Raw genomic sequence first — 23360 nt, forward strand, 5'->3', positions numbered from 1 at the left:
TCTGGTAGAGGTTGATCTTGGTTTCATCTGTCCAAAGAATGTTTTTCCAGAACTGTGCTGGCTTTTTTAGATGTTCTTTAGCAAAGTCCAATCTAGCCTTTCTATTCTTGAGGCTTATGAGTGGCTTGCACCTTGCAGTACACCCTCTGTATTTACTTTCATGCAGTCTTCTCTTTATGGTAGACTTGGATATCGATACGCCTACCCCCTGGAGAGTGTTGTTCACTTGGTTGGCTGTTGTGAAGGGGTTTCTCTTCACCATGGAAATGATCCTGCGATCATCCACCACTGACTGTATGCACTGGCTGGGTCATGCTTCATACATGGCCTGTGGTTGGATACTCAAAGACCTTCCCTTTGAAAAATTGGCATCTGGGAAGAGGCCAACATGAAAACCCTAGATGCAGCACAAAGATGTCTGCAGGCATGACCTCAAGGCTCTTGACATCCAAACCAACACTTGGCAGTCAGTCTCCTAAGACATGTGTGCCTGGAAGCAGAATGTGATGAAGAGTAACTCAAGGAGTGATACCAAAGTGATGTAGATAGCTGATGATAAGTGTCCCATACCCAAGATGTTAGAGCACCCTCAGCATTCTGCTGTACATAGTGTGGCAAGGACTGCTAGTCTCATATTGGACTCCACAGCCACAGCAGATGCTGCTACCACCCATCCAACAGAGGTGCAGATGAAAGAACAACGGGATTGAATGTTGTCTAGTATACTTGAAAAGTAATGTGTTATATTAACAGATACTTATTCTTGGTCTAATCCATTTGCATGTTTTCTCCTATCCATCCATTTTTTGTACTTACCTCTCCACTAGTGCCGGGCAGTGTAAGGAGCATGGCAGCAACTAACAGTGGACAGGTCGCCTGTCCACCAAAAGGCCCCCTCATATAAACACTCACAAAAGTGGCCAATTTGGAAATGCTGGTTATCGTAACTTGCACATCATTTTTGATGTATTACTTATTAAAAATAACTCTTTATTAAAGAATAAACAACCAAAGGCTGACAGAATATAGTTAGAACAATGAGTATCATTATGTTAAATAGTAAGGCCATCCCATCCTTTGTGGTGACTCCTCTGTTGCATTTAGCTAGAAAAGCTCAAAGTGACCAAGAGAAAGGCCCACCAGAATCAGCTGTCCACCAGTGTCCCAAGTAAACATCTTTGATTAGTAGTGAGTACCCCCTTCCAACTGGTTTTGAACCATCTTGAACCAGTGCTGTCACTTACTAATATTAGTTGTGGATGCTCTGTTAATCTGCGAGCTTCAACAAGGTATACAATATGAAAAAAAGTCTTTTCAGTCAGAATCTAGTATGGGGTCTGTAAATTTGCAAAAATTTAAAAATGGATTTTGATAGGCAAAACCTTTCACCATGTTCATAACTGACCGTACTGAGATTAGCAGGGAAGAAGTTCAAGTGTGAATGTGGAGAAGGAGTCTTTAGGGACATGTTGGACTTCATGCTTTTGCATGACATAGTGTGGTGCTCTGTAGTTGCCAAGAAATTTCTCAGCAACATTCTTGAATAATTTCCATGCAATCGTCTCCAGCTTCTATAGCAGATCTTCGAACCGCTTGTCATTGATGACATATTTGATTTGTGTACTTCTTTATTCTTGGAATCAGTCATTCATGGAAAGATCTACATCAAATATCAAAATTCTTCATGCCATACCTCATGCTACGGAGATGCTTGGCCAGATTTGAGTAAACCTGTCTGCATGTGTGCTCTTATGAACTGACTCTCCATGCAGTGTTCATTCCTGCCTTTCTACATAATTTACTTTGCAAGCTAAATGGTATCGTATGAAGAAGTCGGGAGTGGCAGAGAAGTACGTAAGAGTTGTATAGGATATGTACGAGGAAAGTGTGACCGTGGTGAGGTCTGTGGTAGGAGTGACTGATGCATTCAAGGTGGAGGTGAGATTACATCAGGGATCGACTCTGTGCCCTTTCTTATTTGCAATGGTGATGGACAGGTTGACAGACGAGATTAAACAGGAGTCCCCATAGACTATGATATTTGCTGAATATATTGTGATCTGTAGTGATAGTTGGGAGCAGGTTGAGGAGACCCTGGAGAGGTAGAGATATGTTCTAAAGAGGAGAAGAATGAAGGTTAGTAGGAACAAGACAGAATATATGTGTGTAAATGAGAGGGAGGTCAGTGGAATGGTGAGGATGCAGGGAGTAGAGTTGGCGAAGGTGGATGAGTTTAAATACTTGGGATCAACAGTAACAGAGTAATGGGGATTGTGGATGACAGGTGAAAAAGAGATTGCAGGCAGGATGGAATGGCATCGGGACATCACAGCAAGTGGGAGAATACTGACAACTCAGATGATGTCCCATCCAGCAGCGAGAAAGTCGGCAGCATTGTGAGACGTTTCTGACGTCTTACTGGATCCTCGTCATTATAAACACATAATTACATATTCATGGAATTCATATCAGAACTGGCTAGTTATTAATACCTTCATAAAACACTGGGTTCTGTAACCATATTGGTTAAGTAGACATCAGCACTTCCCAAAACAACCTGCTTGTGTCCTTCACAATTCTAAATCACTAGGCTCCTCTTCGCCTACTAAGGTCCTCTGATTCTGGTAATCTTGTTGTGCCTCACACTAACCTGCACTCTATGGGTGACAGCAGGGCCTTCAGCTCCATAGCACCCAGACTTTGGAATGACATGAATTAGATTAGCTGACTCCATTCATTCTTTTAAAAAACAACTTAAAACTCATCTATTTAGGAAGGCTTTTAACTTAACATTCTGCCCTTTCTTTCAGTTTACCTCTCTGTCCAGGTGCTCAGGATAGTTTGCGTGTCTGTTATATCACTAATTAGGTAATCTGTTAAGTTTTTCTTTTAGTATTGAATTTAGATAGATAGATAGATAGATAGATAGATAGATAGATAGATAGATAGATAGATAGATAGATAGATAGATAGATAGATAGATAGATAGATAGATAGATAGATAGATAGATAGATAGATAGATAGATACTTTATTAATCCCAGGGGGAAATTCACATATTCCAGCAGCAAAAATATTAAATTAAAGAGTAATAAAAAATGCAGATAAAAAAACAGACAATAACTTGAATAATGTTCAACGTTTACCCCCTCTGGTGGAATTGAAGAGTCGCATAGTTTGGGGGAGGAATGATCCTCTCAGTCTGTCAGTGGAGCAGGACAGTGACAGCAGTCTGTCACTGAAACTGCTCCTCTGTCTGGAGATGACACTGTTTAATGGATGTAGTGGATTCTCCATAAATGATAGGAGCCTGCTGAGTGCCCGTTGCTCTGCTACGGATGTCAGACCGTCCAGCTCTATGCCAACAATAGAGCCTGCCTTCCTCACCAGTTTGTCCAGGCGTGAGGCATCCTTCTTCTTAATGCTGCCTCCCCAGCACACCACTGCGTAGAAGAGGGCACTCGCCACAACCATCTGATAGGGCCTGGGTCTCCTAAAATCCACCACCAGTTATTTGGTTTTGCTGGTGTTCAGGTGTAGGTGGTTTAAGTCGCACCATTTAACAAAGTATTTGATGAGGTTTCTATACTCCTCCTCCTGCCCACTCCTGATGCAGCACACGATAGTAGTGTCGTCAGCAAACTTTTGCACGTGGCAGGACTCTGAGTTATATTGGAAGTCCGATGTATATAGGCTGAATAGGACCGGAGAAAGTACAGTCCCCTGCGGTGCTCCTGTGTTGCTGACCACAATGTCAGATCTGCAATTCCCGAGAAAAGCACATACTGAGGTCTGTTTGTAAGATAGTCCACGATCCATGCCACCAGGTATGACTCTACTCCCATCTCTGTCAGCTTGTCCCTAAGGAGCAGAGGTTGGATGGTGTTGAAGGCGCTAGAGAAGTCTAGAAACATAATTCTTACAGCGCCACTGCCTCTGTCCAAGTGGGAGAGGGATCGATGTAGCATATAGATGATGGCATCTTCCGCTCCCACCTTCTCCTGATATGCGAACTGCAGAGGGTCGAGGGCGTGTTGGACCTGTGGCCTCAGGTGGTGAAGCAGCAGCCGCTCCATGGTCTTCATCACATGTGATGTTAGAGCGACAGGCCGGAAGTCATTCAGCTCACCAGGATGTGATACCTTTGGGACTGGGGTGATACAAGATGTTTTCCAAAGCCTCGGGACTTTCCCCTGTTCCAGGCTCAGGTTGAAGATGCGCTGTAGAGGACCCCCCAGCTCTGATGCACAGACCTTCAGCAGTCGTGGCGATACTCCATCTGGACCTGCTGCTTTGCTGGCACGAAGTTTCCTCAGCTCTCTGCTCACTTGCGCTGCTGTAATTGTGGGTGGGGATGTCTCTCCTATGTTGGTATCAGCAGAAGGATGTGTAGAGAGTGCAGTAATCCGAGGTGAGAGTGGGTTAGGGTGGTCAAACCTGTTAAAGAAGATGTTCATTTCGTTTGCTCTCTTCACGTCTCTCTCGATGGTGGCACCCTGCTTCGAGCTGCAGCCAGTGATGATCTTCATTCCATCCCACACTTCCTTCATGCTGTTGTTCTGCAACTTCTGCTCCAGCTTTCTCCTGTACTGCTCCTTCGCCGCCCTGAGCTGGACTCGGAGTTCCTTCTGCACGCGCTTGAGCTCATGCTGATCACCGTCTTTAAAGGCCCTTTTCTTCTGGTTCAAAAGGCCCTTGATGTCACTTGTAATCCATGGCTTGTTGTTAGCATAGCAGCATACTGTTCTTACTGGAACTAAAGTTTCCATACAGAAGTTGATGTAGTCAGTAGTGCAGTCAACAACCTCCTCAATGTTCTCACTATGTGATCCCTGCAGGATATCCCAGTCTGTAGTTCCAAAACATTGTCTCAGAGTATTCTCAGCCTCCGGGGTCCACTTCCTGAATAATCGTTTGGTTACAGGTAGGACTCTCACTTTTGGTTTGTAGTGAGGCTGAAGCAGAACCAGGTTATGATCTCCTTTCCCAAGCGCAGGCAGCGGGGTGGCACTGTATGCGTCTTTAACGTTTGCATACAGTAAATCAATAGTCTTATTTCCCCTGGTGTTACAGTCCACATACTGGGAGAATGCAGGTAATGTTTTGTCCAGCGTCACATGGTTAAAGTCTCCAGCGATTAGCACAAACGCCTCAGGGTGCTGCGTTTGTAACTTAGCAACAGCAGAATGGATGATGTCACTCGCTATCTCCACGTCCGCCCGAGGAGGTATGTACACGATGACAACAATGACGTGTCCAAACTCTCTGGGCAAGTAATAGGGACGCAGACTTATGGCCAACATTTAATTAAGTATTTCACTCTGGTTTATTGTTCTTTATTCTATTTAATGCTTTGTTATCTGTTTCATTGTTCTAATCAGTAGTACTAGGGTGTTGTACCGTGTTAGCCATTATGAATGTAGAGAAAAGCCAAGCAAAATGACACCTTTTATTGGCTAACTAAAATGATTACAATATGCAAGCTTACGAGGCAACTCAGGTCCCTTCTTCAGGCAAGACTTGCCTGAAGAAGGGGCCTGAGTTGCCTCGTAAGCTTCCATCCATCCATCCATCCATTTTCAAACCCGCTGAATCCGAACACAGGGTCACGGGGGTCTGCTGGAGCCAATGTAAGCTTGCATATTGTAATCATTTTAGTTAGCCAATAAAAGGTGTAATTTTGCTTGGCTATTATTCTAATCAGGAAAACATTTGTATCCAATATTACATATACCCTGCTGTTTTTTCTTTTCTAAGACTCTGTGAAGCGCCTTGAGCATGAGAAAGGCGCTATATAAATAAAATTATTATTATGTTTTCTGCTCATCTCCCTAACCTGACTTACATCTGTCATTTGTCAATCACCCTGGCTGTCTCTCTCTCTCTCAGCTGAATTGCATGGATTTGTGAAATAAATTTCACAAAATACATTGACACAAATAATCTTCTTACTACAGATGGATACTCTTGTTTAACTCCAGAGAAACTGCTTTGAGATGGAAGAAACTTCCAGAAGGACAACCATCACTGAAACACACCATTAATCTGGCTTTATAAAGAGTGCTCAGACAGAAGCCTCTCTTCAGTAAAAGAGACGTGGATGCCTGCTTAGAGTTTGCAAAAAGGCACCCAAATATCTTTTAGATTGTGAGAAACAGGATTCTCTCCTCTGATGAAACCAAAACACACATCGCATCTGGAGGAAATCAGGCACCTCTCATCACCAACGGTGAAGCATAGTGGGGACCGGGGACTAGACAGGGTTTGAGGGAAAGCTGAGGAGAGCAACCTGCAGAGATATCCTTAATAAACACCTCCACAGCACTTGGCCGAACGCTCACCTTCCAACAAGACAACAACCCCTAAGCACAAAGCAATACAGGACAACTCTGAGAATGTTCTTAACTGAACCAGCAAGTCCCTGACTTGATCTAAGCTGGTAGAGCATGTGAGGATCTGCATAGAAGATTGGTAGACAATTCCCAAATCCAGGTGTGTGGAGCTTGTTGCATCAGAGCCAGCAAAACTCCAGGTGGGAATGTCTGCTACAACTAAGTAGTAAGTAAAGGGTCGGAATACTTTTTTTATCAATGTAATAGTTTTTTAAATTATTTTTAAGATTTAAACATTTCTAACATTAGGTTTTCGTTTTGTTATTCTGGGGTATTGAGTGTTGTTTGGGGTTGATACAATTAATGGAAATAAATTAGGAGATTTTAGAACAAGGCTGCAACATAATAAAATACGAAAAAAAGTGAAGGGTCCTGAATATTTTCTGAATCCACTATATTTACGTGTGTGTGTTTATATATGTGTATATGTGTGTGTGTGCGTGCGCCCAATGCTCCTCAGACAGGTTTCAGCATCCCACCTTACATAATTGCATAACGTAAGCCTTTGTGCGCCGGATTCTTCACAATTTGAAATCCTCTCGACTTCAAACATTAGCGAACTCTTCTACAGTGTTTGGTAGCGATGAGGAATTACTTTGTTCATCTTTATTAAATATTCATTTCCCCAGGTTCTTCTTGATGGCTATTGTTGCTTTTGTCCGCACGAACCGATACCTTAGCTCGCCCCACCCCCACCTTCCTGTTCCCGGTGTCGAGTCGAAACTACACTGAAACTCCAGCGCGCGTACCCGCCCCCCCGGGATAAAAGTGCGCGTCCGCGGCGCATCATTATAAGTACAAGGTGTGGTCGAGACAACAGGTGGATCGATCGCGCTCTTTTCCCTCAAAGAATATTTTTATTTTTCTGAACTACTCAGCACTGCTTTGAAAGAATAAAAAAGCCGCGCAGGAAAGAAGGTTACAAAAATCGATGTGTTTTTGAACAGTTTTTTTGGAGTTACCGGAGAGTTTGTTTTTCTGCCCTACCTGAGCGCCAGGTGGGAGAGGACAAAGACGAAGAAAACAAGTCGGGAGTTTGGCGGCTTCGCTTAACGAAGACACTGGTGTAAATTGACTCGATTGAAACTGATAGCAAATTGAGAGTAAATTGAAAAGAACTTGTTGGTGCTCCTTTTTTATTTAAGAAAATCGCTAAGTTCGCGTTATTTTTTGTCTTGGTTGCTAGAAGTCTCTATTCAAGATGGCTAACTCCGGGTTACAAATGTTAGGTTTTGTACTGGCCTTAATAGGCTGCATTGGGCTGATCGTTGGCACCATCATGCCCCAGTGGAAAATGTCCGCATATGTGGGCGACAACATCATCACGGCCATCGCCATGTACCAAGGATTGTGGATGTCTTGTGCGTACCAGAGTACCGGTCAGATGCAATGCAAAGTGTACGACTCCATCCTTCAGCTGGACTGTAAGTAAAAAAAGCGTCTTTTGTTGAAGCCTTACCCGTACTTGTATGCCACTAGTTGACCGAGAAAAATTTTTGGTGTGATTTTATAGATTTATTTTTTTTATTAACGTCATACGAAATAACCATTTATCGTACAGAAGTATGACTATTCAGTGACCACTAAACGGCCCCTAAAGTCACTTTGATTTTTCAACTTACTTTTTAACTATGGAAAGTGATACAGGTACTGAACCGATCCCGTGTATATTAAGCACCAGTTTGAGAATCGTTTTTTAGTTGAAGCAAATTTGGGAGAATTTGTTTACCTTTATTGTATTTAAGTAGGACTTTATTGTACCAATTTTTTACGACGGCGGTGTAATAAGGTTTAAGAAAAAAAACGCGGGGGGCCGCTGTAGTGGGTGCGTACGCCTACAAATGCGGAAGGTGGTTGGGCTCGGAACGGATTTTTTTTTTTTTTTTTTAAACTTTGCCAACCTGATTTCATTTTAATTCTGAACGCCTTTCATAATAGCGGCGCTCCGCTGTTGGCTCCTGCTTCGCCGGATTTGCATTTCACAGCGCTCAAATTTGGAGGGGGAGGAGGGATGGACTGTACTGGCCAAACCTGTTCTGGAATTTGAACGGCCACATGACGTCATCAAACAGCTCAGGTGCTAACGGGTTCCCTGCAGGGGAAACTGCGATCACGAGAAAAGGTTTTAAATAAGATCGCACCCTTCGCCCAACCAACCTTCATCTTTAAACCCTGGTAAAAATGCCGCATATAGGGCTGTACATATACGTCGGCCAAAAATGCCTTAAATGTCCTTCCATTATCTATTCCCATCCCACTGTGCCCAGTTACGGTTGAGATGTGGAGATCGGGGTTTAAAAACTTAAAATGTGTGCTGTGATCTTTTGCTGATTGTTCTTTAATAGCGCCCTATTATAAGAGCGCTCATCACTCTCCTTGGCAATTTTATATTCTAGTATGTCATGCTCACATAATGAAAAGGAAGATCGAGTTTGAGCTGTACGTTTTAACATGGGAATCTTTTTTCATTTTTACTTTATATACTGGCAGCTATGACCACTTGGCAAGAACGAGGCCAATGTCTAGATGAGCTAGTCGCCATTCTGACACACACACACACACACACACTCCCATTCATTCACACTGCAATAAAAGTATTGTCCCTGGAGGAAGAGTTGGGGCTTCAGCCTAGCGTGGCAATGTTGGCTGCAAGGCCAAAAATAATCACGATGGGTTGCTAGTGCATTACCAAAGACCCTCCCTGACTTGCCAGGACAAAGATGTGCCTATTTTGGCAGTTTAGTAGGGACAAGGGATACTGATGCTATAGTTGGCTTTGTTTAAAGGTTTGTGTGTGTTTTAGTAACCTCAATTTTAAGTTTTTAAATCGGTTTGTAAACCTGCCTGTGTATGGTGCAACTTTAAGAAGTCCTCCAAAAATCCCCAGTTTTAAGTCCGTGGTATGCCTCAGCCATAAAAATGAGCCAAACATCTTGGGGTTGGTTGCTGGCCATCTCTGTATGCTGCTGGAGTAGTTTGTCTCCCCTTGATTTGTAAACCTGAATGAATACATACTGTATGGTTATTTCAGTCCTCCTGTATGCAAATGACAAGATGTCCCCTTACAGCAGTATCTGGCTTCTTGTTCAGCAATTAGATCATTGAATATGCTGGGGTGTTCTAGAGCATCACAGCCATATTTTCTGTAGATTTGGATATTTTGGTTATGAGGTTCCAGGTACAAGACATGATTTCTGTTTTTGGTCACATTTGCAGTGGGCAGTTGCTTATACAAGAAAATTGTGTGCTCCACTGGCTACTGGATTAATCTTTAACCAAGCAGTTAATTTTTTTTTAAATTCTTTTCCACCAATTCCTCATGACCCCAACAGCACTTGGTATGTAAAAATGACAATTCAACAGCTCTTCCCCCCCCCCCCCCCCCTTTGCCCCCAATCCTTTAATCACCATATGTTGGTTAAATTTAATTATATACATTTCCTGTGTTGGGGATTTCAGTGTTTGCATACCCCATCTTCTCCAGAGTCTTTTGGTGTCGGAGTGCAGGGTCGGCTATTTTACAGGGCCCCTGGAGCAAACTGCTGGTTAAAGGACTTTATTCTTTCTGTTACTGTTGGGATTCAAACCAGCCTGGATAATTTTGCTACAGAGCCACCACTCTGTTCAAGTGTGTTGGATTGTATCTAAGCTTACAATAGTTGTTGGCCAACGCTGAGAAAGCTGGGATTTCTATTTCTCTGTTGGTAGCCCTTAAGGCTGGAATAAATGTATCTGATTACCCTGTCACTGTTTGTTTTTTTTGCAGTGCAGTGCCTGGTGGCATAGCTGCTATAGATGCAGCTCTTATTTGTATCTAATCCCCAGTTTTTTTTGTGTGGAAGCTACATGGTCTCCCACTGTGTGTGCTTTTTTCCTCCAGATACTTCTGAAGATTTAACTGATATTTCCTCTTTGGCCCAATATGTGTAAGTGGGACCCTGCAGTGGTTTGCCATTCCTTTTCAGGATTATTTTCTGCCTTGTGCCCAGTACTGCTAGGATAGGCTCTGACCCCTTGTAACCATGAAATGCATTAGCTGGGTCTGAGTGTTTTACATGCTTTATTTCGGTCATGCATACAATGCATTAGAGAATGTGTGACCTGGGGTCATGAAGGTGTACTCCCCCCAAAACCAGGACACTAAGCCTCAAGACCAGCTTTTCCAAAACCTGGTGTTCTCAGCCTTTAGAAGGATGAGATTGCGAGTGATGATTAAAAAGCTTTTGAAGGGATACGATCATGCTCAACTTGTAAAGCCAAAGGCACATTTACAAATTGGGCGTGGGTGCAAACATTTCAAATGGCCTCCAGTGTGTCCCTTTTGTCAGGCAGCTGAAAGTCAGGAAGTCCTTGGTGAATTTTAACTATAGCCAGTTGGCCATTAAAGGTGTTGTGAATGTCTTTCAGCTGCTGTTCTCTTTAATTGGGATTCTGGTTGCAGAAGTGGAGAGGTGTGGGTTGTTGGGCTTTTTTTTTTTTTTTTTTTTTTTTTAAATGGCTGCATAATGTTGGCATTAAAGGGAAAGCCACTTGGTATGACATTCTCAAACCTGCCTGATCAATTCAGTATCTGCTAGAGCCTATTCAGTCAGCACTATGTGCAAGACAGGAATGATCCATAGGCTGTCACTCTATCCACTAAACCCCCTCCTTGGTGCACATCCTGACAGTCCATTTTGAAATGGCTAACAACCTCACTAGGACTTTGTTGGAAATGTGGGATGGGATTTAGGAATTGTTTGGGAGTCAGTTGGTAGGATGATCCATAGCTGCAATGAGCAAAGGATAAAAGTGTAATGTGTTTTGAGACCGCACCAAAAACTGGCAAACTGTACAAATAAGACCATAAATCTAGTTCTGCTATGTGTAAATGTGGGAATTGTTAAACCCTACACCTGAATGCACTGTCAGTAGGTGTGGGATGATAATTGGCTAAACACTGTTATCCAGTTTAGCATAACATCGGATACACAATGATAAACACTATGTTTAGTTTGCATAGGTCCTTTATTAAAGAGTACTCTGCCCCAAGGCACTTTGGTTATTAACCAGTCTATAGCTAGTCTTACCAAGGGGCACAAAGAGTTGGTATTGAGTTGAACTAGCTCATATGACCTGTCTATATGCATTATATTGGGTGCAAGTGTTACATATTTAATTTGTGTCCACACTGCTGTGCTATGTCAATTCTTTTACAGTGCCCCTTAACTAAAATGTATGCAAAATTGTTTGGTGTGTGTTTTTTTTTGCGCTGCTTTACTTGAGCCAAATTCTGGGAAATGTTCATCTTAAAATCACATTGGCTTCAGCTCTCGGTATTTGGTATTGTATAAGGACATGTGACTAGTCTTCATCTGCTAAATTGTGGGCTGGCTGACAATCGAGACATTTTAAGTCCTCCCAAGGCCTCTTTGTCACTTGGGCCAAAAGGCAATCTGGTTGGTCTGGTTAGGCTACCTGTGCAATGTTTTCTCTTGTTTAACAGCCACTTTTAATGAATTTATTGATGGGTGAATCACTCCACTGTAAAGTAAGCTGTGTGACATTGTGCATCGCGTCTGCCAATGGTGTGGTCTTTTGCGCCTGAAGCTTCAAACTGTAGCTTTGTTGTGTTGTTTGACTGCCTTAAGGTTTTATGCTCTTGATTGTTTTATCTTTGTACATGTACATCATCAGATAAAATGGATAAGTGAGTTGGTTTTTAGCTAAAATGGTATGGAATTGCCCAAATACGACATTTATAAATCCAGTCGTACTAATACTAGACCTGCATGGGTGAAGGGGCTGTGGCTGTTCCCAATTTGAGCTAATTTTAACTTGCATTGATGTATTATACATTTCCATGCAAATTATATGCCCCTGGCCAAATTACATATTGTTGAAATTTGAAGGTGTGTTTTTTTTTTTTTTTTTTTTTTTTTTAAGTACATACGAGTTTACTAAGCAAACTAAAACAATGTAAATACACAGTTACAAATTATTTGAGCTATTTATATATTCAGGAGACCAGTGTTGAACTGTAAAGCAGACATTCATCAGTTTTTGACAGAAATTAAGCCCTGAAGCAAATACCAACATTTGTTTAAAATTCTACACCAATCTGCCAAATAATGGTGCTTAACATCACAATGAATAGTTTGCCTAAAAGTAATTGGCTACCTTGCTTACCTGAAATATTCCTCAATGAAGCTGAACTCTCACCAGTTTCCCTTTTTCCTCTCAATCCTGAGAAGTCTTTAATTCCTCCCTGATCTACATATGCAGTTGTCTTGTTTACAAGGGTGTGCTTTTTGCCTACGCCGACTTCTTTGGCTGGCTAAGAACATTTTGAGATGCAAAAGGTTGCATCAGTTTTCCAATTTGAACACTGGCAGGTGAAGTGACTTGCTCATGGTCAGTATCTGTACTGTGAATTTTAAACCCATGACTTTGAGGTTTGAAGTCCACTTCCATACCATAATGTGGTCTGGACTGTGTGTTTTTGTGTGTGCAGAGCCTCTGCACTACCTTACTAGCTAGAATTATGAGCATCAAGGTGGGTGGAGCAATAACTTAATTCACTTATTATGAGAGTTTGGTCACTCAGATTTCCATTGCAGTTGCACCAGTCTCCTGTTTCATATCTGTACTGTCCCTCAAAGCAATAGTTTTTACTTGAGGGGCTGATGCTTAATTTCAACAGTCCTGTAGTGAATAAGCCTGTAACATACACTGAAAATAGATGTTTGTGCATTTTAAGTTTCCAAGTGCCACATGATGTGCTTGCAGGCCTTTGCCGTTTTGTGATGCACTTTTTTTTAATGAAGGAAGCGTCTGCAGACATGTTTGGAAGCTTGCACACAGTTCTTGATGTGACTTTGATATCTGAATGTCAAGCAAGTGCAACGTATTGTATTCATTTGCCTTAAGTCTTGTACAGTGTGTGTTAAGATGGTTTGAGGCTGCTTAGAATTAAAATTACTGTTGTATACTTTTGGTGTTTGTAATGGAGTTTGCCAATTTAGTTGTTGTTTTTTTTTATAATGTATTATCAAAACTGACCAAGTGGTGAGACCATTCAGTCCAAGCTTGTTTTGTTTTAGGTAATAGCTAAGCTGTCCCAATATCGACTCCCAAATTCTTCTTAAAGGGCCTGAAGAACATCATGAGGGGGATGGAGTTCAAAAGCCAACTCTCTCCTACTAAACATGGAATCCCTCATTTCTGGATTTTTTTTTTTTCCTTCAACTATCAAGGTTGATAGTTTCTTGCTGCTTAGCCATGTTTGATGAGACCCTGCCCTTGGGGTTGACTGGGGTGCATGTTTGACTTGTCAAGTTGTCTTACAAAAGCAGCCTTGTTGAGTGCTTGTGTGTGGTGTGGTGGGTTTTTTTTTTTTCCCTCCCTTTGATCAAAGACCCTTGGCACCACAAAGATGCAGTGGAATCAATGCTACATATAGGCTGAATTTGTCCAGCAAAGTTAATCATTCTACTTTTGATGGAGCTCCGACACATTTCTGGAATTGTGTGTAGATGTCTATAACCCGAGGCCATAGTTAAATATGAGGAGAGAAAGAAGAAACTATTCCAAGTTTATCCAGCCTCAAGCTAAAACTGGGAGTCATCACTGTCAATTTAGAAGCGGTTTTAAATTGGCTCAGTGGACTCTACAGGGTGGTCCAGATCTAATTATGCAATTATTGCATTGCGTTAAAAGTTGCATAGTCTGGACCAGCCTATATAGATGTGGCTTTGGCTTTTTTATTTATTTTTTTTCTTCTCTTAAAAATCTGATTTAGTTTATTCAAAAGCCAAGCTTTATCTTCCTTTGCCATACAGAAGTCAATGCAGTCTTTGTTTTGTATCTTGGTTTGTTTGCATTTTCATATCTTTAGATAAAACTCTTAAAGGACCTTTTATCATTGAGCAAATAGAGCCTAAACAATTAAAAGCAAATATGCCTTTCACACTTTTTTTTTTTTTTCTGTTTTAATGTCTTTTTTTTTTTTATATAGAGCAGTCCAACACAGTTTCAGTGGCATAGTTTTAAATCTGGCAGGGCATGAGTTTTTTTTTCAAGCAGGAGTGCAGAGAAATGTTTAAACAATCTCAAATTGTGGGTTTGACCAACTTCATGTATCTGGTTTTTATTCTTAAACCAGTGTCTCCCAGCAATTGCTAATGCAAACATGTAGGTTTTTTTTTTTTTTTTTTTAAGCTTATAATATGGCACATGGTTGTAAGGCAATCAACACTTTTCAAAATGTGACACTGTCTGGAGAATGTAAAAATGTGATCGCTTGTTGGCTAAAGCCGGCATTGCATTACACAACCTCTAGTTGCAGGGGATGTCATATATTTAACAACTGACGTTAATCTGAGGATGTCCTATTGCATGCCAGATTCCAACTACTGTGTTGGAAAGTCATCGCATCTTCAAATTTCCAAAGTGCCACAAGCTTGCATGTGGCCCCTGATAGAAACCGGTGCTGTATGAATGCTTTTCAGCTATGGGGATTTAAACTGAAATTGCTGTGGGATGTGAAATGCAAGACTAACCTGCCTCTCCTGTCTGTGAGGTCCACTTTTTATCCCTTAACTGCATTGTAGGGATTGTGCTTCCAGATCGGTGCTCATTGGTTGTCTGCCCTGTCGCTTTACTATGACTTGAAAAATCAAACTGGTCCACAAGTTGAGTTGCATTTAGGGCTGAGTCTCTGGGTATGTCAGACTAAAGGAGCATGCTGCTATGGCCTCCAGCTTGCATTAGGACTTTTCCATTGACTGAATCTTGGCAACCGAGCCTTTAGTCAAGTTTGAGGGACTCATTTGTCAACTTTTATTTATTTTTTTTCCCCCCCCACACATTAAATGTGGCAAGTGTTATTTATAATGTGGATTGTGTAAAAACTTCCTGTTGTAACATCTGGAAGTTACCCTATAAACAAGGCTGTGTAATTCTGTAGGCCAAGTGTGAACTAGTGAGGAGTTCATGTTAACTGATGTCTTTTGAATACAATTTCAAAATATCTATCTGAAATGCATTGGCTATGCACTCATCTCCAGCTCCCCCCAAATATAGTAGATTAAGAAGCAGCATTGTTACAAATGTAACATTTTGCTTTAGTCCATTACATGCAATGTTTAATTACCCATTGTGCTAATTCCAAATGTTCAACTTGTCCCTAGTACATACATCTATTAAACATGCTTTATAAAAACGGTAGGTCACAGATCTGGTTTCTAGGAAAACTGGTTCCATTGATTTCTCCCCAAGTGACAAGGTTACTCTGCCACATCAACCCTTAAATGGGTTATACTTGAGGATCTTTGTCACCATGTGCATACATACTACAAAATTTCCTAAGGTAAATTCTCCCAACGATCATTTCTCTAAGTAAACATTGCACAATATATGGGGTCTCCCAGTGCCACTGGGAGTAAGGCAAGAAGTGTGTGTACCTGTATGGCGGCCCTTTGCATAAACAAGCAGAAGAATGCGCTGTCAGGTAGCAAACACAATTCACAGGCTCTAGGCTTGTTTTCAAATTGTTCAGTCATATTGGCAAATGATTGTGTGGCGTGTGTGTGTGGGTTTTTTTTTTTTTTGTGTGTGCAGTTCAATGATTTCAATTCAGGGTATCAATTTCTCAAATCATAATTGCTGATCATTCTAAATGTCTTTCTTTGAGCAATGTTTGGTGGTATAATGCTATTGAGACGCCTTTTTTTAGTATCCCTAGTGCTCCTTCCAAATGGAGGATCCATGACCAGATGAAGTAGTGGTGTAGGTTGCTTGATGGTCAGATACAAACTAGAACACAGCCACGAAAATGGTACTGAAAGAAACCTGAGAAAAATGTTAGCCCCCATCAGACTTTAATTAAAGGTATATTACCTTATTGCCACACTCCACCATTGTCCTTTTCTGTTATTCATCCTTTATGAACATTGGTTAATCTCAATCTGAAAAACTGGGTGTTACCTTGGTAAAAGACCAAACATTGATTTATTGTGGTTATGAAAGAAGGCCCAAAACCTAGCAACAAGCAAATTTAATTACGGTGGAAAAGATTAAATTTCCCAGCTCGTTAATCTGCTTCCAGCCCTGCATATAGGCCCTCCAACCTGCAGGGAAAAAATTTGGGAGTTGGTGGCAGAATTTGCACTTCAGCCACCATAAAAAACCTCGCTGTTCCACTCCATCTGAACTAGTGTGGTGCTGAGGTATCACCCATTGCAAGGCAAGGAACACACCAGTGCACTCGGCAAACTAAATTTAAATATAATGGAAACTTGCTGCGTATCAAGAATGGGATATATGGTATTGACATTTGAAGCATTTAAGGTCTTGAATGACTTTGCAGTTTGACTTCTCCTTGCATAACCCATTTCTGAGAATACAGGCTCAGATTGTGCGTACAAATTTACATATAAAATGCAAGAGGAAATTCAACACCCAGCATCATTTGCATATGTACAAACCTTTGTGTTCTTATTCACCCAAAATATACCTTGTTTTAAAACCAAAGTTCTTCTCCCTTGCACTCACAGGTGCAGGTTCTCCTCGGCCTTCCTCCATGTGAAGTGCTGTGGTGTCTGGATACCGTTGGCTTTCTCAATAGAATCCGGAAGGTGGCAATGGTGTCTGTTTTGTTGTTCCTCCTTTCGTTTTGTTCTTGAGTTGGTGGGGCAATTCAGGTTCCATCTGGTTTTTGTGCCACACCCATTAACAGGCAGAACTGCTCCTGAACAAACAAAGATGTGGATTTTTTTCTTAAACAGAGGAGCCTGCACACAAGTCACTATTAATGATGTATTAAAGAAGTTTAGTTCTGAATTACTGTAAGTGGGGTTGGTGGTTGTGAAGTTGAGCAAAGAAAACTAAAGGTTGCTTTTCCTGTACTGCAGCTGGCTTACTACTTGCAAATTTACCATCAAGACATGATCCCAAAGTGATTTTACAGTACAATAAATGACGCTGGTAGGATACCGGCACTGGGAGTGAACAGTAAGCTACAGGCTTACCAGTGGAAGCAAAACCATAACCCGTGCCCACTGCTAGTTATGGGTTAAGCTTGTTTGATTAAAAGGCTTATCAAGTGAGACTTTAGTAGGTGAATGTTTAACTCTCCTTGCCTGTTAAGAGCTGATATCAAAGTAATGGCTTAGTTTCATTGGGCAAGTGTATAGTTAACGTTTTATGCTAACAGTATAAAGGCAGTGTGTGTGGTGATTGAATACCCAAGCATAATTCTGTAAACAACTTTATTACAAATTAGCTACTGTTTTTAGTAATGTTGCTTTGACACAAGTTATTCAGTGTTACTGTAGAAACTGCATTTTAGGGTTTTTTTTTTTTTTTTTTTTTTATACTATCATGTATGGAAAATGTGTGTAAAACTGCTGCGAGGATAGGCTAACCCTGAATTGGATTTAGGTTTGAAAATAAAGATTTAGAGGAGTTAGTTTACAATGTGGGCTTTAAAGGTTTTCTGTACAGTCTACCTTAAGTAGTCCAGCTAAAGATGGAGATTTTGAGATCTTTTTGTTGGCGCAATCGTATATTGGAAAGGGAAAAGGAAGAGTGTCTAAGTACAAGAGAGCAGAAAATTTTTATTGTAGCAGACCTTCAGTGGACACTGGCTATGTCCACTGTAAAGGTGTGTGTGTGTGTGATGTGTTGTGTTGTGTTTATATTTATATAAAAAAAAAAACAGTATAAAGGTTTTTGAAAACTGGCTTCAATCACTTTGGTTTGTCTTTACTTGCTCCTTTCCTGGTTGTAAGGAGCAGGATCCAATGACTCCTACTCTGTAATAGTGGGCATGGAAGAGTTACTTTCCATGGAGCTTGTGCATTTGAGGTAAGAAATGCAACGTACAGTTCCTTTTGTACATTTTAAATGCTGCATACATACACAAAAGGCAAATTGTACTGATTACTAAAGTTTTGCATTAATTCCTGTGGCCGGTTGGTGTTTCCTCTGATGTGTGCATGGCCAGTATAGGTAAATGGCTACTACAGCAGGGATTTTGGGTTGTTTAGTGTGGGAGGTGATAATTTAATTTTTAAATGTGGGGAGGCATTAGGTGTGAAAAAGCCCAGTTAGTCCCTTGAGCCAGTGGAGATCTCCTTTGACACGACTGGTTAAGACGTTTTTTTCCACCTTTTTATTTGAGGGCAGAGCCTGATATTCGCTCCCAAATGTCCTTCAGTATCACCTTGCAGCTGATGTGCTGCTTGTGCAAAAAGACCCCAGCCAACCGAAATAGTACTGAATGTCATTAAAATGTGTGTGAATGACTAGATGTGTGTGAAATTCAGTCTATTATACTGTATGCTGTTCTCCCATTCTTAAAAGCATTCTTCCACAACAAAAAAATAAAATGGCTGACTCCAGAATTGTAGGCAGAATCACTGGCTTGTCTGTACAGAAGAAATTAACTTTATGGGAACATTCTCAAACCTACTTAAAACATTTTAGGGTGGTGAGGTGGTTCAGAGCTTAGGTTCAAGGAAGGAATATATCATGGATACTGTGCCAGTCAAATACAGTGACCACTCGCGCGTACACACCCATTCAGAGCTAATTTTAGAATTGTCAATTTAAGCTGCATGTCTCTGGTATGAGAGATTGGCCATAGGACACAATGCCATAATAAGTTATATTTGGTTTGTTTCCTGATTTGTGCTTAATTATCAAAGTTTAGAAAATGGATGGGTGATATCTAATATAACATACTGCGTGACACTTGACAAAAAGTCTTGACTCCTCTTTGGTGGTGCCAGTGGAACACCCCTTTTATGTCTACTTGCTATACAATTTCTTGCAGTATTTTCTGCTTTTATGTATTTTCCTTTTAATTTGAAATTTTGTGTGTGAATAGGTGTGGCGGTTTCTTGAGCTCTACTTCTCTCTGTGTAGGTTTAGTCATGGTCTGTTGCTTCTTTTGTCATTAATACTTTTTCTTCTTCGACAGCGGCTCTGCAGGCCACTCGTGCCCTAATGGTGCTCAGCATTATCCTGACAGTGATTGGCATGGGAGTCAGCTCCATGGGTATGAAATGCACCAACTGTGGTGGTGATGACAAAGTGCGTAAGGCACGTATAGCCACAGTGGGTGGAGTAGTCTTCCTCCTGGGAGGTGAGTATTTGTTTTATCCAGTTATATATTAAAATGACCCTAACGAGTCCTAAAATTTTTGATACTGCAAAAAACAAATGGTATCTTATCTGTATAGGGTTTTTTTTTTTTTTTTTTTTTGGTGTTGGTGGGATTTTTAAAATCCCACAGGAGTTCAGGAGGGAGAAATGGGTAATTGAAGGTAATGAGTCAATGAGATCTCAGTCACAAATGCAGTTGACAGGGTAGTGTTTGGGTGTGTGTTGTGTTTAAATGGAAAGTTACATGCAGAGTATAAAGTAAATTTGTACCACCTCTATTTCTCCAGGTAGTGTAGATCTCCTGATGAATGTGATGCTATCCAATCATAAACCAAACTAGAGCTTGTATAACTGCATTCCAAGAATAACAAGCTGCTCTAGAGGCAAGATCTGGCCATGTTCCTTATTGGAGCCTTTTATTATATACATACACATGTGTCTAAGGGGTACTTGGCAAACATAAGACTAATGTGGAGATGCTGGGTTTGAGCATGTTTTATGGGGCATGTCAAACTGATTTCTACAGGAAAGACAAGCCCAGTGTCCACTCTGGGATGTGTAATGTGATGTCCCATACAGGACACCTTTTCCTACAAACTACCCCTGGGCTCTCCTTCTGACTTCCAGAGATGGCTACAAAAGCAAATGTCCTCCATTTTCTTACACTACCTTCTTGGGAGTGGTGCTCCGTTCCATCCACATGAGGTGCTCATACTTATGGTGCAGATGTTAAAGGAGTTTGAAAAGCCACCACGAACGTGACAACTTCTGAGAATATATATGGTATATGAGAGTATGTTCTGCAGTATTTTATCGTAGATCATTTGTAACCGTTTATAATGTGCTGGCTCTAGTGATATGGTGTGCCCCTAAGATTGCTATAAGGCTGACTCTCTGCTGATTAAATGAATTCCAGATTCAGAAGGTGGTTCAATGGTAGCCTAGTAAGGTATTCTTGGCAGAATCTTTTTATTGGATTTTTTTTTTTGTATATTTCAGGGTTGGCATCCATGATTGCATGTTGTTGGTTTGCAAACCGCATCGTTCGGGACTTCTACAATCCCTTAACTCCAGTCAACACCAAGTAAGTATCCTGTGTTTGACACTAAATACCTTTCTGTGCAGAGGGTTTTCTTTATGGATGGCTAGATTCAGATTAAGGATGAATCCCTTTTGTCTAGGACACTAGTGGGAAATGCATTTAAGACTGAAGCCAAGTAGCACTTGACAGAGTTGTGGGACTCTGGAGTAAACTAAGACATACTGTATAATTGAAATAAAAACCTTGGAACTTTTGTCTGAAGTAGATATTGAGACTGCTTAGCTATTGGCTAAACAAAGTATCTTAATGGGTGGAATGGTTTCCTTTTGTCAAATCTGTTGTTTGCTTATTTTAATGTGGTTTTCCTCCAATTTCCCAGGTTTGGGGTGTTGGCTAGTGGCCCTCCTTCTGGATTATAAAACACAATCACTGTTGCATGGCTTGAATGCTTTCCTTTTAGGGTCATCTTCTCAATTTTTTTTTTTTTTTTTTTTTCTCTTCCTGCCACCACCCCCCACCTTCCTTACAGGTACGAGTTTGGAGCTGCTATTTTCATTGCCTGGGCAGGTTCCTTCTTGGTTTTGCTTGGAGGTGCCCTCATGTCCTGTTCTTGTCACAGACGCAACAGCGGAGGTGCCAAAACCAAATATCCACCATCCAAGGGCCGGCCGGTTAGCTCAACTGGCAAAGATTATGTTTAAGAATAGTCTATGAATTGTCCACCATACCAGCTCATCCATTGGCTGAAGTGAACACAAAGAAATGTGGACTTTGGTTTTGTTTTAAACTTTGTACACTTTCAGATACCCATGTAGTGTTTAATACTAAAGTGGGAGGTGCCCATCTTGAATGGGAGTGATGTGTGAATGGGGGGGGTTATGTTTTTGTAATTTTACATAAACCATTTAAGGGGGTTAGTGTAATAAGTAGTAGGTCATCTTGTTCTGTTACATTGAAGTGGTAGTTACAGAATATAAGGAGATGAGTGCCACTCCTATAGGACACTTAAAATCCTGACTGGGCTTCAATAAACTTTGTGTGTGAGATTGTAACTGTAAGGAACTTGTTTGTTGGTCCTCAATATACAACTGTCTGGTGCCATGCATACTGAACTTGTGCAAAGGTGAATCCTCTAGGTGGTTTTTGGAGGATTTATGATCTTTTTAACCAAACAGGATTGTTTACCTGGTCACATTTCCACGGTGGTAACGTTTTTCCCCGCCCAGAGGCATCCAGCCTCTCCTGGCTACCTGCTTGCTGGTACAAGTCTCTTGTACTGTTTTTTAAAGATAATGGTGAGGCGGATGTCTGTATAAGCTTACTCGGCCCATTTTTGTTGTTTGGATTGACATAACTATCTTCACTCCTCCCTTTCAGGTTTTCTTAGTTCTGCTTGCTGTGTAATCTTCACTCCAGTCCATACCTTTTTAACAGACAAGTGGAGTCTTTAGTGAAGCTGCATGTTTGACTGGTTTAATTAAGTAAAGCAATTTAAGTCCTGAAAATGTAATGCTCTGTGCTGCCCTCCAAATTCAATTCAAAGAATGTGTAAATTTTCTGGGATGAGAAATGCAGATCTCTCAATGAAATATTAAGGAGACTTTGGTGGCTGGGTCTGTGATGTGTGGATTTAGTTTTTTTTTTTTTTTTTTTTTTTTTTTTATATATATATAAAGTGTCTAAAGAACATTTGCCATCTTCTCTACGCATTGTTTTAGGTGTTTAAGAAACCAGCTTTGTAACCCTTTTTATTTAACAGCTTTTTAATTTTTAAAATGTGGATCAAGTATGTAAAATGTAAATAAATTTTTTTTTTCTCAAACTAGTTGTTTGCTCTTTGAGTTGGGTCAACCGAATTTATTTTTTTTTTATATAAATAGACCACAAAGTACACCTCTTTATGTGAATCCATTCGTTTTATACTTGATTGTTCAGACCAATGCTGCCAATAGTCAAACTTTTTTTTTCTAACCCCAAAAGCATTCAAGGTTAGCATTCAATAGTTAGTGCCACTCAAAAGTGTGAGCACAGGATTTTTACAAATTTATAAAAGACCGATTTATAACTCGGCTAGCTGACTTGTACCAGTGTTGCATTACACAACATCTAGTTGAAGGGGCTGTCAAACTTGCCAAATGTGGTTACTGATATCCTCACCTGAGGTGCTATGATTGCACCAGATGACAAAGTGAGTGACTCCAGGACAGTACCATTTTCCAAAATATCCCTAAATTTGCACACCCCCCCCCCCCCCACCCCCCCCCCCCCCCAACTACCAAATGTGAGAACCAGTGTTCTACAATTAAGGTGTGTGCCCAAGACCTCTTCCAGCCCCCCCCCCCCCCCCCCGTATTCCTTATACACGTACTTCAAGGTTCGCACTCCATTAGTTCTCCACTCTACCTCTGATTCGTTAAAATTCAAACCTGTTTGATCAGGGCAAGTTGCAAACTTGTTGCAATGAGTCACTGCTCAGGTTAGGTAGACTTTTATTCCAGAGCAAAATTTTGTTTGCAACTGTAAAGTATGAAAGGTACTGTTGCACAGATATAAGAAAATAAGCCATGTAATTCCAGCTAGTGTGGTTTATATATAATATAGGGACACACGAGTTGTAGGGATGCTGCTCAGTTCATTTGTACAAGTTAACCGAATACAAAAATGCTTGAGGAATAGTGAGAGTTCTCAAATCTCTTGTTTAGCCTTGGGGAACATAAATCTACAGGTGGATGGCAACGCTGAAATTGCTGGAGATGTCTGGTAGCACGACTAAGTCAC

The 23360-nt window shown here is 41.0% G+C and overlaps 2 protein-coding genes across 2 annotated transcripts in view; one reads left to right on the forward strand and one right to left on the reverse strand.

The window, feature by feature from the left end:
• Positions 1-23360, reverse strand: part of acadvl (acyl-CoA dehydrogenase very long chain) — a 966944-nt gene that overhangs the window by 148517 nt on the left and 795067 nt on the right. The window lies entirely within an intron of this gene.
• On the forward strand, positions 7176-22404 carry LOC114649039 (claudin-7-B-like). Its single transcript, XM_028798453.2, has 4 exons — positions 7176-7815; positions 19356-19520; positions 20540-20624; positions 21112-22404. Exons 1-4 carry the CDS (start codon positions 7593-7595, stop codon positions 21281-21283), a joined length of 645 nt encoding a protein of 214 aa, XP_028654286.1. The 5' UTR covers positions 7176-7592; the 3' UTR covers positions 21284-22404.

Source organism: Erpetoichthys calabaricus, chromosome 3 (assembly GCF_900747795.2).
Source record: "Erpetoichthys calabaricus chromosome 3, fErpCal1.3, whole genome shotgun sequence".
In the NCBI taxonomy this organism is placed as follows: domain Eukaryota; kingdom Metazoa; phylum Chordata; class Cladistia; order Polypteriformes; family Polypteridae; genus Erpetoichthys; species Erpetoichthys calabaricus.

What these genes read in the sequence shown, in the direction of transcription:
- LOC114649039 (XM_028798453.2), top strand. Translation starts at nt 7,593, where the DNA reads ATGGCTAACTCCGGGTTACAAATGTTAGGTTTTGTACTGGCCTTAATA. An exon ending in CTCCATCCTTCAGCTGGACT is followed by an intron (nt 7,816 to 19,355) that starts GTAAGTAAAAAA and finishes CTTCTTCGACAG; the next exon opens with CGGCTCTGCAGGCCACTCGT. An exon ending in TTAACTCCAGTCAACACCAA is followed by an intron (nt 20,625 to 21,111) that starts GTAAGTATCCTG and finishes CCTTCCTTACAG; the next exon opens with GTACGAGTTTGGAGCTGCTA.